The sequence below is a fragment of the Salarias fasciatus genome, chromosome 15, assembly GCF_902148845.1.
Source record: "Salarias fasciatus chromosome 15, fSalaFa1.1, whole genome shotgun sequence".
In the NCBI taxonomy this organism is placed as follows: domain Eukaryota; kingdom Metazoa; phylum Chordata; class Actinopteri; order Blenniiformes; family Blenniidae; genus Salarias; species Salarias fasciatus.
In genome coordinates, this window is record NC_043759.1 from 19,168,239 (window position 1) to 19,182,131 (window position 13,893).

The window sequence follows — 13,893 nt, forward strand, 5'->3', positions numbered from 1 at the left end:
AGCAACATGTAATCAAACTAGCTCAAGCAGTTAATACAGACAATAACTGTGTTGCTATATTACAATTATAGACACCAGACTCAGCGGACTTTCAACAGCTGAAGAAAGCAATGTCCATATTCAGCTGGAGAGAGCGGTAAACGTGAACATCGAAAAAACAACAACGGAGTAGTTTTACGTCAGGTTCTCTTTACATCGTTCTTCCTTTCCTTCCAAACAAATTCCTTAATTTAACCACATAAGTTCTCTGTCAGTCCCAGTGACCTCCTTTGAACCCCCCCTCTGCCTCATGTGGCTCCAACAACCTCATTGAAACTTGTTAAAAAGACAAAACTGAGCCGCACGAGGTCAATCGTATTGGAAGCCTTCGGTGACACCCAGAGGGTTCAAACACCACGTATCCATCAGTCAGTGAGACGATCCACCGTGCTCAAGAACGAAACATCTCAGACACAGTCGACTGGAATCATTTTGGTTTGTGATGTATCTGGATGAATAAGAATATACATTGACATATTACTGAATTTCATACATGCAAAAACTTTTAAACATCTGGAGTCTGTAAGACACCAAATCTATCTCAACATGATTCACACCTTAATGCGTGCTCCGCAGCTCAGACACCACCGATATCAGCTCCGAGCCGTATCTCTGCTGCAGAAGCGAGTCAGCTGCTGTATTTACATTCCATAAAGCAGCGAAATGAAAACAGAACTGCGCGAGGGCCAGCGGAAAAAAAAAATAAAATCAAACTCCTGCACGATGCGGAGAGAGTGTGGGAGAAAGAAGGGAGAGGAAAAACAAAGCCGCTCATTGTTGACTGTTGCGTCTCTTGTTTACAAGCCCGCTTGGAATTATGACGTTCATGAAAATGTGTTGACTTTTCAGGTTGTTCTTATTGTAAGCAGCTGTGCACGGGAGTCCCGAGCTAAATAATTAAAGGTGGAGTGGAACTGAGGGGAGAGCATATTTGGGGAAAAAATGTAGGGAAGAAAATATTGGAAGGGTAAAAGAGGGAAGGAAAAAAATGGAGATAGTTAAAGATCATGTTTTTGTTGGACTGATGTATGAAACACAGAGGAGTGAGGAGAGAAGGTTCACATTCAGCAGTTGGAGAGTTTGCAGGAGGCTGAAGAGACGCAGAGAAACTGAGATGATCACAAACAATCTGTTACATTTCTTTCTCTCTTTCATGGCACTCATCAACACACACACTTCCCATATTTAATTTTTTATAAATCCATCTCTTGTACTTCCTTGTCTGCAGCGTTTTGGGGCTACATGTTCTCCCTGTGTGTGAGGAAACTGAAGCATCCAGAGAAAAGCCGCTCACACGCAGGGAGAACATGCAAAGTTCACACAGACAAGCCTTGAATCAGAATCAAACCAGAGTTATTGTTTTTGTGGGGCAGGAGCACAAACCATTATGAGATCAATCCGTTAGCAAAAACTGTAAAATATGGTTAAAAGGTATAAACCAATAAGGTATAAATAAAGAAAATGAAAGCATGGCAGTAGCATGTGATGTGTTACATGCACCATGTGGAGTATTATCCATCCGTGCGCCTTCTACACCCCCTTATATAATCCACCACTGTGGATCCCAGCTGACTGTGGATGAAGGCGGGGTACACTGTGTGAAAAGGTCATCCGTCCATCACAGAAGAAAACAAAAAGAGACAGACAGACACTCACATTCATGGGCAATTCATTTACAAATTAAGCAGAAATGCATGTTTTGGAACTGTGGGAGGAAACGCATGCATGAAGATTGGGAACATTCAAAATCCAAAACACTGAAAAGGGTTGTAGAAATATGAGCAGTGAAAAAAATGAAGCGGCTGCCAGAGCAGTTGTATTGCAGGCGTCGTGTAAAGTGGTTTCAGTTTAAAGCATCGTTTTCCGTTGATGGGCCGCACAGAGCTCACGTCTGCCTTGTATCCTGCTATTGTTTCTTGCACACTGACACACAACAGAAGTCGAAACGCTTTCATGTCTTTCCTTTCTCCTTGTGCGTTGGTATTATTTTCTATTCAGTTTCTTTTGTCACAGACTGTCGAAACTCAGTCGGTGTTCGAGTTCCAAATGGAAACAGGACTCCTCCATCGGTCCTATTGTTCAGACTCGGTCCACGTCGGGCCTGGAACCTGCGCCACGCTTCAGACCGCTACCCAGATGTGCTGCAGCTGTTTCGTTTCTTATGGCTTGATTAACAACAGCAGGCCAGACCTAGGAGTTTATTTTCACTCTGCTCCTAAAAAGGAGAGAGAGAAAAAAAAAAATCCTGTCATCTGCTTTTGAGGTTTGGTCGGAGTTTCAGCGTGGGCTTAATAATTCATAACTGCCTTGAAATGCATCGAAAATGCCTTTAAAACTTCAAAGGTTTTAGAGTTTCTGTGATTTTTTTTCCACCACTGGATGTGAGCGAGGTTGAGCTGAAGTGAGTTTGGATATAAATTGTAAAATAAATGGTGAAATTTATCTCAATGGCTTGATACTGAGCAGGTATGAAAATTATCATAAACTCTTTGCTTTCAAGTTTGTTTCTGACTTTTACATTTCAAGGCTTTTCACTCAGTTTGGTTTGTTCTCTGGAAGGCTGATTTTAACAAATAAATCATGTGATAGAAAATCAATCGCTTTGTGCCATCATTAGATTCAATTCAAAAGACAGAGTAGGACTCTGACCAAATGTGAAGGAAATGAGGGTGAGGATCCAGACCGGCTACACGTCCTCCAGCACATCATCTTTTCAACACCAGAGTTTGAAGTTGTGGACTCAAAGCGCAGAACCAGCCTGCAGGGAATTCTACTTTCTCCTTTCAGAGAATGTGCTTTCACTTCAAAAATTCTGTGAAAACCTATGTCTCCTTCACATTTGTTTCATTTCTGAGCAAAATAAACATTTCTAAATCGAGTTAAAGTGCATCATTAACCCTCTCTGAGTGTGGCTTCTGCTTTGACCGGTCCTTTATAGGCCTCTGTGTTAGTTAAAACAAGGTGTGTTGTTAATCTCAGGGTGGCTCAGTGGGGAAGTCATCCACACCGCTGAAATGAAGAAAAGAGCTTTAAATATAAGCTTCTTTGTGTGGGTTGTTAACAGGCGGCTTTTACTGCACGTGAAGGTAAAGTGGTTAGTACAGTCACCTTACAGCAAGGGTATCGCCAGGCTGAGTCCGGGATTAAGGGCCATTCTTCGTGAGCGCATATGTTTACTTTATTAATTTTCTTTTAACAGTTTCCCTCCACAGTCCACAAACATGCATTTGAGGTTAATTGTCGACCCTAAAATTGGCTCTGTATGTGTGAATGGTTGTGACTCTGACTGATCTGTGATGGATCAGTGGTTTTGTGTCTTGTGCTAAATGAAATATAATTTTAATTCCCACTTATTCTGCGCATTGTGTAGGTTTTTCACATAAAATCCCAATAAAACACATTTACATCTGTGTTTAGAACGTGAGAAAATGTGTGAAAGTTAAAGGGGCACTCGAAGTTACTGTAAGGAAAGCAAAAAGCTTTACTGAAAAACCAAATTCTTTCTGTCTCCTGCTCTTATCATCTGGCTCTGTGTGGCTCTTCTGCAGGAACCCTCATTTCCTCCCACAATCCAGAACGTTGCATTTTAGGCTATTGGTGTTTCTTGTAAAATTGGCTGTGGATGTAAAAGTACATGTCAGAGAGTGTGTGTGGGTGAATGTCTGTCTCTCTGCGTTAGCAGTACATCGGACTGACAGCCTCTCCAGGGTGTAACCTGCCTCCAGTCCGATGTCAGCCGGGACGGACTCCATCCCGCCCACACCACCCCGCCCTGGACAAATCAGTCATAGTAAAATACATGCGGATGAATAATTCTGCTGGTAGGTGGATTCTGGTGCTTTTAGACACAGCCAGTCAGACCAGCTGTTTCCTCCTGCCTCCAGTTTCCAATGTAAAAATAAACACAAGTGTGTAGCGGTGACTTCATTTTTCTACTTATATCAAATTACTAGATGCTAAATGAATCGAGCAAAATATAATATCTGCAAGCTTGCAACACTGGCCATTAATTCAGCCCTCATGCACAAGAGTATCAAGGTGAGATTCAGGTGTATCAGTGATCATTTTATGTTTCTGAGTCTTCACTCAATCAGCGTCTTTAGTTTCCTGTGAGCTTCAGAGTAATACAATGTACCCGAACACACACTCACACACACCGAACCCCCCTTCAATACTCACTTGCTTTCCGTCACCATGGTTACAATGATGCAGGTTACCGTGGCAGCCAAGTTAAGTCTCACCCTCACACAAAAGGCCCACGTGCACATGCTTCCTCGGCTCCGGCACAGGCATACGCAGGCTGTGACGCTGTGGAGTTGAATACAGCTATTTCTGGAGGGAGGGAGATAACGATATGGAAATATTATCATTCCGTGTATTCAGCCGTGTCTGTCATTCAGTATCTCCCCCCCCAGCTCTTCTGCAATATCAGGAACAAACTGAACGGCTATTTCCCTCCTCTCTCTTCTATTTTAATGCACTGAGTTGAAGATAAACGTGGAGGAGAATGGTTTGTGACAGATATCACAAATATATGCATTAAACCGGTCAGTGTCTAATCTGTTGATGTCAGTCCTGTGCTGTATGAAATGGGTCTCCTTAATGATTGCTAATTAGGTTCTTGCATTGATATCATGGCAATGCTGCCCCCTAGTGCTGGTGTTAAAAACAGCATTCCAAGATGTAATCCTGTCATTTTTGTTGATTAACAAACCAAAACAAAAAAAAAAACAAAAAAAAAAAAAAAAAAAAAAAAAAGGGGGGGGGATTCAAGGAGAATTCATGACAATAAATAATTAATGATGATAATGGAATAAATATTTTGAAAATCACACATCAAAATGTTAATGAATGTTCTCTTTCGTTCTAATATTCTGCATTTTATTTGTGGAAAAATCTCGTCAAAACATTTGAAAATATTTTATTTGATTGCAAATGATCCATAAAAAAATGTTAACGAAGACGAGCAAAAAAAAACAAACAAAAACACTGATAAGACAAAAAAATCAAAATAAATCATTCAATCAAAATAATTAATCAATCAAATAACATTTGCTTCATATTTTATTACAAGTGCAAACACTAATCTGTGCATTTTTCTTCCTTAAATGTTTCCAGGTTATGAGCATTTGTGTCCATCAATACTACTGTTTGCTTGGCTTTATCCCTTTCGGGATCTACTCAGACTTCTTAGTAGTAATCCCATTTGCTATAATCCAGCCCTCCCAGCCTCCCGACAACATGCTCTCAACGCATTCAGATGTACACATGTAGCGTACATTCACTCATCCAGACCAGCAATCATTCATGTTGTTGGACTACTGCTGTCGCTGCTGTGGATTCACCCTCATAAAACGCCATGGGCCGTTCACCCTCAAGGGCACACCCAGTGATACCTGGGTAAGCATGTAGGAACCATAGGATACAGCTCGACCTGAAGGTGAAAATCTGAGTCTGTGCTCAGGTCTTCAATAGAATAGATCAGCAGTCATAGTCAGTTGCATTATAGATCTTCATGAAGCAAATTAGTTGTGTTGTTTATGCTGAAATTGAAAGTAAAGCATAGATCTCATTAACAACATAGCTTTGTGTTGTACTTGTGTTTGTCTGGTGAAGAGAACAACAGAGATTTCATCATGGCTGACTTTTATTGCCGCTTGAGTCGTTTTTGTTGGGCGCTGAGTGTTAAGCCTCAAAGCAGGTTTCTAGGGCAGGAACTGAAGTGCATTGCCTGAAGATGAGAAACAAACCGTCCAGTGAGCCAAGGTATTAGCATGAGCTCATTTACCTCCGCTGCCTCCCTTCACACCTACACACTGGATGGGAAAAAAGCAGGCTCCACGTGGTTCCCACAACCTGTGGATCAAGTTTGTGGGTCACTGTTCAAAATCCAAATAAGGCAGAAGCAATTCATTGCTTAAAGATTCACTGATTTTCATATCACAGTCAGACATTTCAAGTTTGGAGGGAAGAAGTTCGTTTGGTGAGACGCACAAGACTTGGAAAGAGTGTATTTGCTATTATACTGACACCACGTTAATGATTTTTGTTCATTTTACTGGCAAAACTCAACAATCACTTTCTAAGCAATTCACAAATTAACGAATTCTGCACAGTGGTGTCGATTTCAGGTCACTCGTCTCACTAAAAGAACATCCAAGGTTCAAGTTCACACTCAGGAGGCTTTCTTTGCAGAGTTTTCTTCATTGTCCTTGTTTTTTTTTTGTGGGATGTCTCCTGGTAGTCTAGTTTCCTCATACAGTCTCCAAGATTTTTAAATCGGATAAAGCGGCTTGCAGATGGAAATTTAATTAGCTGCGGTCTGAAAAGCGACTCTACTTCGCCGACCAGGATGTAGTGAAAGTTGCTATTCGTCGTCTCGGAGCTTCTTTGGCTTTTCGCTGCAGAGAAAGGAAGCACAGGTGTAACTAATCAGATAACAGTGACCCTGTTTGGGTAAGGTGTGGCCTGTAAGCCAGGGGCCAGCAGGCAGCGGCCATGCTCCGACACACCTGACTGGACTGGAGCCCATTATCAGTGTAATTAGAGGCACCTGTTTGACAAGCTGAAATGTCAGCTGCAAGAGAAGGTCTCCCCCCTCCTGCTCCCCGGGTGTGACAAAGCTCATTTCCTGCAAAGGCTGCAGTCACTCATCTATGAACGGAAGCTCGAGCCGGCGGGTTCGGACTGTCTGCTGTCAGGAGGGTTTGCTTTCGGGGTCACGCTGGAAGAGAAATGAGCAAAAGATAGCCAATTACGGCCTTTTTTCCTGTAAATAACGTCCAAATGAATTTCCACTGATTAAAAATGCTGCAGTATTTGTTATGGCTCAGCAGAATTTTGCTGTTCTCTTGTCTCTGTTATCACCTTATTAGAAGCAAACGGTCAATCGCTGAAGGATCAGACTGCAAATAGCTTTGAATATCATTCAGTCATTGAGAAATCTCCCTCATATATGTCAGATGTAATTTAAATTAATAAAATACCTCTATTCCGTCATCTGGTGTCAGTGTCTAAAAATATCAGCAGTGTTGTTTTCTTCCTTCTTCCCCTCAGGTCGTTCTGCAGAACCTGCTGATGTGCATGGTGTGCTTCTACTCTCTCTACTACATTGTGGTCAGTGTTTGCATTGGACTGCTCAGGTATACACAATCAATCACACACTGGTGACACCCGCTGGGAGTCAAATCTGCAGGCTTGAAACTGTAAAAGAGCAGTGATATTTTTGTGGACAATACAGTTTGTGTGTGTGTGTGTGTGTGTGTGTGTGTGTGTGTGTTCAGGGTTCACGAGATCAACAGCTTGTTGGCTCCGTTCGACTACACAACACAACCGTCATGGCACAACCCCAAGTATCTGGGTGAGCGGCAGCACTGAGATGCCATCAAGAATATTCAGAAAAAAAAAAACAGAAAAAAAAGTATTTTGCTTGTTTGTTTTAAATTATTGTTCTTCACTATGGAAAATGTGGCTCTATGGTCTTTGACTCATTTTACTGAATGTGCAGTCAGCTTAGAAATTATAAAAAGCATAAACTCAAAACCTATGAACACTTTGCTCAACCAGCAAGGACAAACCCATTATGTAACATTAATGTATTTAGTATATATCTGGTGTTTAAGGAAAAAAAAAAAACTTGTCATAAAGGTGATGGAAGTATGAGGTACCTTTACTTGATCTTCTCTACATAGTCAATAAAGGTCCTCTCATCAGTATCGAGAGTTTACATGGATATTTTTACTTTCTTTATACTTCTTTATTTGTTTTATTTGTGAATAAAATGCATATATAATAACTGTTAGGGATTATTGCATCGTTTACAAAAAAGCAGCGAGAACACGTTTTGAAGCCAGGTGAATTTTGTCAATATTGCTACCAGTTATACAGAAAGGTGACCTCAAAACTTTAAAGAAAAGAAACACAAAAGAGAAGAGCTCACTCAAGGTTTTCCTGTGTAGAGATGGCTCATTCAATGAACACAGTTTGAAGGTGAATATGAGTATTGTGTTCTGTTGCTCTGAGATCTGAATATATTCTTTACGTTGCTTCTTTCAGTTTGTAGATTGTATGACTTTTCCTGTAAAAATAAGTTTTGATTTGTGTCCAAGCAAACATTGTTCTAGCAGGAAGAAAAAAAAACCCACGAGAGCAACATTTAGCGTGTATGTAATGTAGTTCCTGCATTTAAATGATGCTTTAACAAGAGGAGAGTCATCGCCAACATGTGATGCTTCCTTTGGTTGTTTTTACATTAATGAAATCCTCTGCACTAAAATACCTTCAGTGTAAATAAAGCCGGATAAAATCAGTGACCTGGGGAAAGGTCCCGGTCAAATTGACCTAGGCAATTGACCCAGAAACAGTTTTTAAACTGGCTTATTTTTTTTTTCCTCTTCTAGTTGGAGTGATCTCCACAGAGGTGACCTACGTTTTAGGAGGGCTGGTGTTTGCCTGGATCGTGGAGGAGTGGGTTTGGGACTACGCCATAACTGTCACACTGCTGCACGTCGCCATGACCGTAGCAGGTAAACACACACACACACACACACGCACATGCAAGTGGATGAATAGAGTGGAACAATTGATAGGATTGGAGGCCTGCTTATGTAACTGGATACACCGGCTGCAGCTATGCATCCGCCATGCATGAAACTGAACGACGAGCACAGGGCACATCAGCGTGGATTGTTTTGATGGACGGTAAATAAAGTGAACAGTGTACATTTTGAACAGTGTGTTGATGTATCCTTGCAGTGATGTCAGATTTCCCCTCAGCAGAACACTGGTGGATCGCTCTGGGTAAGAGTTGTACTTTCTCCTCTCTTTCCTCTACATGTCTGTATTCGTTCTCTTTTCTGATCATAAACACACAAAATATTTTCCCTCCCTGTGTCTTCCCCTCAATCAAGTTATTACTTTTCCTCCTGGTAGATTTACTATACCAGGGCGAGGCCCAGACGCCTCCTTTTGATTGTTTCTTGGTCTCAGTGATTGAATCTGTCTTCCCCTGCAGGTTCGGGCCTGGTCATGATGATATTTGGGGGACAGCTGCTGGCATACAAACTCTTCAGGAGCAACTTTGTGTATCCTGCTGAACTGCAGAACTTCTAATGAAAACGAGTAAAGCTGTTAACTGGCTTACTGGTTAATCTCATATCCGAGGCATGCCAGTAAGTAGGTTCACTTAGCATTTCAAGACAACTAAAGCAGCTCTTCATTTTTCTATACTTCAACCAAAGGACACACTTTGTTCATTTCAGATGATTTGACTGTTTAGATAATAGTCAGATTTCACTTTGTACAAATGACCTAATTTTGCCGAACAAGGCTATTTTTTTACATAATCTGTACAGTTTAAATATTCTTTTGTATTGTTTCTTTATGCACATCATACTGTAAACGGATGCTGATTAAGATGAAGAGAAGGAATGTTCAACCAGCAATTTACTGACTGATGTTTCTTATGTCTGCAGAGTATTAAGATATTCTATATGATATTTGTATAGGATGGTTTTTAGATTAAAAATACCAAAAATACCTTTTCATAAATAAAAGTCTTTAATAGCTTGATGTCAGTTGACATGAACCACAAATAGATCCTGACTGTTTTGTTATTTTTATCTATTTATTTATTGCATTTTTCTGAAAAGCTGAAGAGATGTTCAGTCTATATATTCAAAACAAAGTAGATTCTTCTTTGTTGGCCATGTATTAGAAACTTGAAGTAAATGTCAAATGCGCAATGATGAAAGTGTTGTTTTTGTGTGTGTTCTTCTGTTCATATAATTTGTTCCAGTGTTGTGATTGTATCTAAGATGAGCTGTGCAGATATCTGTTGTCAGAACAACAAGAAACAGAGGAATATTTTTCTCTATTCTATTTCTGGACTTCCTATCAATACAACTTTGTTACATACATCCATCCTCCTATCTTCTGGCTGTGTTATACCTGGAGAGAATCCCAGCTAAATACTGTACATCTGAAGGCAGATTACACCATGAACAAGCAGTCTCATGCACGCACTAACACTCACACTTTCCACCTTTGTCGAAAAACAAATTAATCCAAACTGGGCTCGATTTGGGGAACTAGGGCACTTTCTCAACTGAGCAAAATGAGGCATTAAAAATTGTAAAAAAAAAACAAAACAAAAACAAGCCGTAAAAACGTGAGATTTATTTATTTATTTATTTATTTATTTAACTTGCTTTAATAACAAATGCTGTTATGTTTTTAAGGATCAGCAACTCAAACAGGAATTAGAGAGCAGTTTGGAGTTAATGTAGATGATCGATCTACACTTTAATTGGTGGACGGTCATTGAGCTGATCACTTGTGCACGGCCCTGCCGGTGTACTGGAATAATAGGTGACCCCGGTAGAAGGTGTCCCCCCCATGCTGCGGTTCCGGGACTCCTCCAGTGTGTCCACCAGCTTTTAGTTATCTGGCTGCAGAAAACACCTGGAAAGGGTTTCACTGAATTACCTGTCTGGAAAACGCCCTCTTGTTGCAGCAGGAAGATGCCGGAAAACGGAATAACGTCGAATGTTCGGGTGATAATTCATGCCGAGATTGCGGGAACTCAGGTGGGTCCACGTGTTCAGCACCCAGAAGATCGCATACATGCAGAAACAGCTCGTGTTACCAGGCGTAGTTTGTTCACTAAACACTGACACGTAGTGAAAGTTACATGTAACCGATTGGCGCATATTTGATCCGGTTTGTGGGCAAAGATCCGTGTATGAGTTGAGCATTGTAGCTGGCGCTCCCGAAAGATTGAGGTTTTCACCTTAAAATTACTGAGTCTGTGTGGAAAATGTTTATGAACATATACACTATTGATAAAAAGTAGTGAATATTCAGCAAAGGGTTGAAATTTCAAGATGCAACCTTGACCTTTACAGGTTCTTTAAACTTTTGCATGCATATGACCAGCTGTTTTTGCAAAAAAATATAAAATAAAAATAAGCTCAAGTTTTAATTCACAACAGGTGTTTGATCCGTAACTCAACCAATAAATATATTCTACACTTTTACTTCTATGCCCTACTTTTATGATATTCACATCACTGTGGCAAACACTTTGTAGCTTTCCATAAATTTCCACCAACAGCCAAACATCCCCAGTCTTTTGTAAATAATCATATTGAGCGAACTTTTTGTTAAACAGCACGTATAACTGTAGAATTAAAGCCCATTTGAGAAATTTCCAGCGAGAAATAATATAATCTGTCAGTTTTAACCTTCTTTACACACCTTTGTATAATGTCCATGTAGTAGTGCCTCTTTGTACACACTTACATGTCTTCCAGTATAAAAATATCATTAGGTAAAATTTTATTATATTCCCTATCTATATTTTTGAGTGCCCTGTCAGGGTTTGATAAAGGCTTCAGATCAATAAATATAAGTAGTTTCAGGTGTTTGTAATGTTGATGCCTCCATATTGTCATTAAGTTTATATACCGTAGGTCTCTTGCTCTTGCAGAGGCCCTTCGATCAGCTACGGAGGGGGATGCGTGACATCTTGGGAGACGGCGGCATCCTGAAGGAGGTGGTCCAACCTGGAGAGGGTCCACATGTGCCCAGAAATGCTTCATTAATAAGTATGAGAAAGTTTAAAGATCTCCCAAACATTTGAATTCACTCTCATGTAGGGCTCGGCGTTCTATATCAAAATGTACGTATCTCAAAATTTGTTTATTCGTTAAAAGAAAACTGGCCTAGTTGCAACAAAAGCTGTAATCAAAATATGAAATTTGTCATGTCACCATTTCGAGAGAAAGCTATCTAGATATGAATTTTGGGCCGCATCACCCAGCCTTACTCTCATAGATTGTTTAATCTGTACTCCTTTGGTTTCTTTCACAGTGCATTATTCTGGCTATCTGGAATATTGCAGCCAGCCCTTTGAAACCACCAAGAACTTTAAATACCCTCCGATGTTGAAGCTGGGCAGAGGTAGGAGCCCTTCTGTTCAGGCTGAACTGTGACCTTCCTTCTCTCGGTGACTCAGAGACATTTTTGGAATGATCCCTCATGCAGAGGTGACGCTGCCTGGGATGGAGCTGGGCGTGTTGACCATGCAGAAGGGGGAGTTCTCCCGCTTCCTCTTCCAGCCCAGCTACGCCTACGGAGCCATTGGCTGTCCTCCCATGATTCCCGCTTCTGCGGTTGTTCTCTTCGAAATCCACGTCATCGACTTCCTTGATTCTGGACAAGTAGATGACTTTTATGAGATGTCTCCGGTAGGGAAGAGTACCCGGCCTTCCTTTACTATCACAGTCTGAGAGCAAAACGTGACTGTACAGCTTCCGAACGTGATGGCTTTGCCCTCAGGTGGAGCAGAATGCTGCTTCTTTCTCCATGTTGCTTGAAGTCGTCGGCACCTTGCGCGGTTTCGGCAATCTCTGCTTCGCCAAGAGCCGGTACGACAACGCCAAAGGTCTCTACAAACAGGTACAACTGGGAACACACTAAACAGATTCACAACACACTGCTTAACTACTGCCGACGTGCACACTCACGAGGAGCTGTCAACAGGCGCTGGTGCTGCTGGGAAACAGGGAGACGCAGGATGAAGCGGAGAAGGAGAGGATCCGGACGGCTCTGCTCCTGCTCTATCTGAACCTTTCTCTCACCGAGCTCCGTCTGGACAGCCCGCACAAAGCCCTCAAATACTCCAACAAAGCCTTGGAGATAGACTCGGCCAACACAAAGGCTCTGTACCGCAGCGGACAGGTCAGACCGGGCTTTTGTTCGTTCTTCACACCCGACAGATTAACAAAAAAACAAAAAAAAAAAAAACCTTGCACTGTCTGAAACCACATGAGGATAAACCCTTTGGTTGGAAGACATTTAAAAACATGGATTTGGTAAAATGTGCCTCTCTCTCAGGCTTACTTGGAGCTGGGGGAGTATGAGAGCGCCTACCGCAACCTCGTCGCCGCTCAGGCAAAGAAACCGTTTGACTGCGACATCAACAAACTCCTGAAAGCGGCAGCTACGTAAGACGTTTTAATACATTCAAAACAAACGCAGAGGCCAAAACGTGGCTGGGTTTCCTTCTGTTGTGGCTGCTGGAGCTGCTGGGAATCAAAATCTCCAAGAGTTGTGTGTTAAACTACAAGAGCAAAGCTTGTTTTGCAAGCAGGCAGAGTGAAGACGGTGGTAAAGATATTGTTTTTTGTCATCTTATTGTTTTAGGCGCTACAAAGACAGCTTGGACAAAGAAAAGGACATGTGCTTGAAGATGTTCAAACACCTATAGGCTCCTGTGATCAACACAGGGTGAGAGGTCCTCTTTATTTTATATGTACTTTGTATCTACTCACATGTGTTTCTGCTCAGGAAAACTTGGAAGACAGGCTCTGACCGCTGTGTCATTATTGGTCAGTTCTCTGGATTCTGGCTGTCGATGGCTGGCCCACATGGGGAAATGGGAAACATATGGAAAGCAGTTAGGAAAATTAGCACTTGAGTCACCATTGTCTGTCAAAACATGCTGAGAAATACAAGAATCAGACTGATACGGAGCAGATGCTGATTTATTGTTGGTCATCCTGAGCAGAAATGAGCTCAAACTTAGAGACCTTCACTCAGGAACTAATTGTCCACTTCCGCTGCTGATTGATAAGCTCAGTGTCAGGTTAGCGTGCTTCAATAGACTAATGACTGATGTGTTTATGTTTCAGGTTTCAAGGTTCAACCTTGTGTTTTTGTTATTATTTCTCATGTGTTGGACTCCGAGGTTATTTAGTTTTAAACCAATTCAAAACCACTTGCTTCAATAAAATACTCTTGTTTTCAATTGTTAGGCAGTTAAATGCTTTTCATCCTTTGTTTTTGTTTGAA

The 13,893-nt window shown here is 41.3% G+C and overlaps 2 protein-coding genes across 2 annotated transcripts; both read left to right on the plus strand.

The window, feature by feature from the left end:
- The first annotated feature begins 5,279 nt into the window (after positions 1-5,279).
- Positions 5,280-9,274, plus strand: tmem244 (transmembrane protein 244). Its single transcript, XM_030110411.1, has 6 exons — positions 5,280-5,439; positions 7,096-7,181; positions 7,323-7,399; positions 8,439-8,564; positions 8,794-8,838; positions 9,053-9,274. The coding sequence occupies exons 1-6, from the start codon at positions 5,347-5,349 to the stop codon at positions 9,148-9,150; spliced, it is 525 nt and encodes a 174-aa protein (XP_029966271.1). The 5' UTR covers positions 5,280-5,346; the 3' UTR covers positions 9,151-9,274.
- Positions 9,275-10,559: 1,285 nt separating this feature from the next.
- Positions 10,560-13,309, plus strand: fkbp6 (FKBP prolyl isomerase 6). The gene is made up of 8 exons (XM_030110844.1): positions 10,560-10,625; positions 11,528-11,645; positions 11,911-12,000; positions 12,085-12,287; positions 12,379-12,498; positions 12,583-12,780; positions 12,937-13,046; positions 13,246-13,309. Exons 1-8 carry the CDS (start codon positions 10,560-10,562, stop codon positions 13,307-13,309), a joined length of 969 nt encoding a protein of 322 aa, XP_029966704.1.
- Positions 13,310-13,893: the final 584 nt, after the last annotated feature.

Coding starts and splice junctions, on each gene's coding strand:
- fkbp6 (XM_030110844.1), top strand. CDS start 10,560: ATGCCGGAAAACGGAATAACGTCGAATGTTCGGGTGATAATTCATGCC. Junction 10,626..11,527: donor CCGAGATTGCGGGAACTCAG/GTGGGTCCACGT, acceptor TTGCTCTTGCAG/AGGCCCTTCGATCAGCTACG. Junction 12,781..12,936: donor CTCTGTACCGCAGCGGACAG/GTCAGACCGGGC, acceptor CCTCTCTCTCAG/GCTTACTTGGAGCTGGGGGA.
- tmem244 (XM_030110411.1), top strand. CDS start 5,347: ATGTTGTTGGACTACTGCTGTCGCTGCTGTGGATTCACCCTCATAAAA. Junction 5,440..7,095: donor GCACACCCAGTGATACCTGG/GTAAGCATGTAG, acceptor TCTTCCCCTCAG/GTCGTTCTGCAGAACCTGCT. Junction 8,839..9,052: donor ACACTGGTGGATCGCTCTGG/GTAAGAGTTGTA, acceptor CTTCCCCTGCAG/GTTCGGGCCTGGTCATGATG.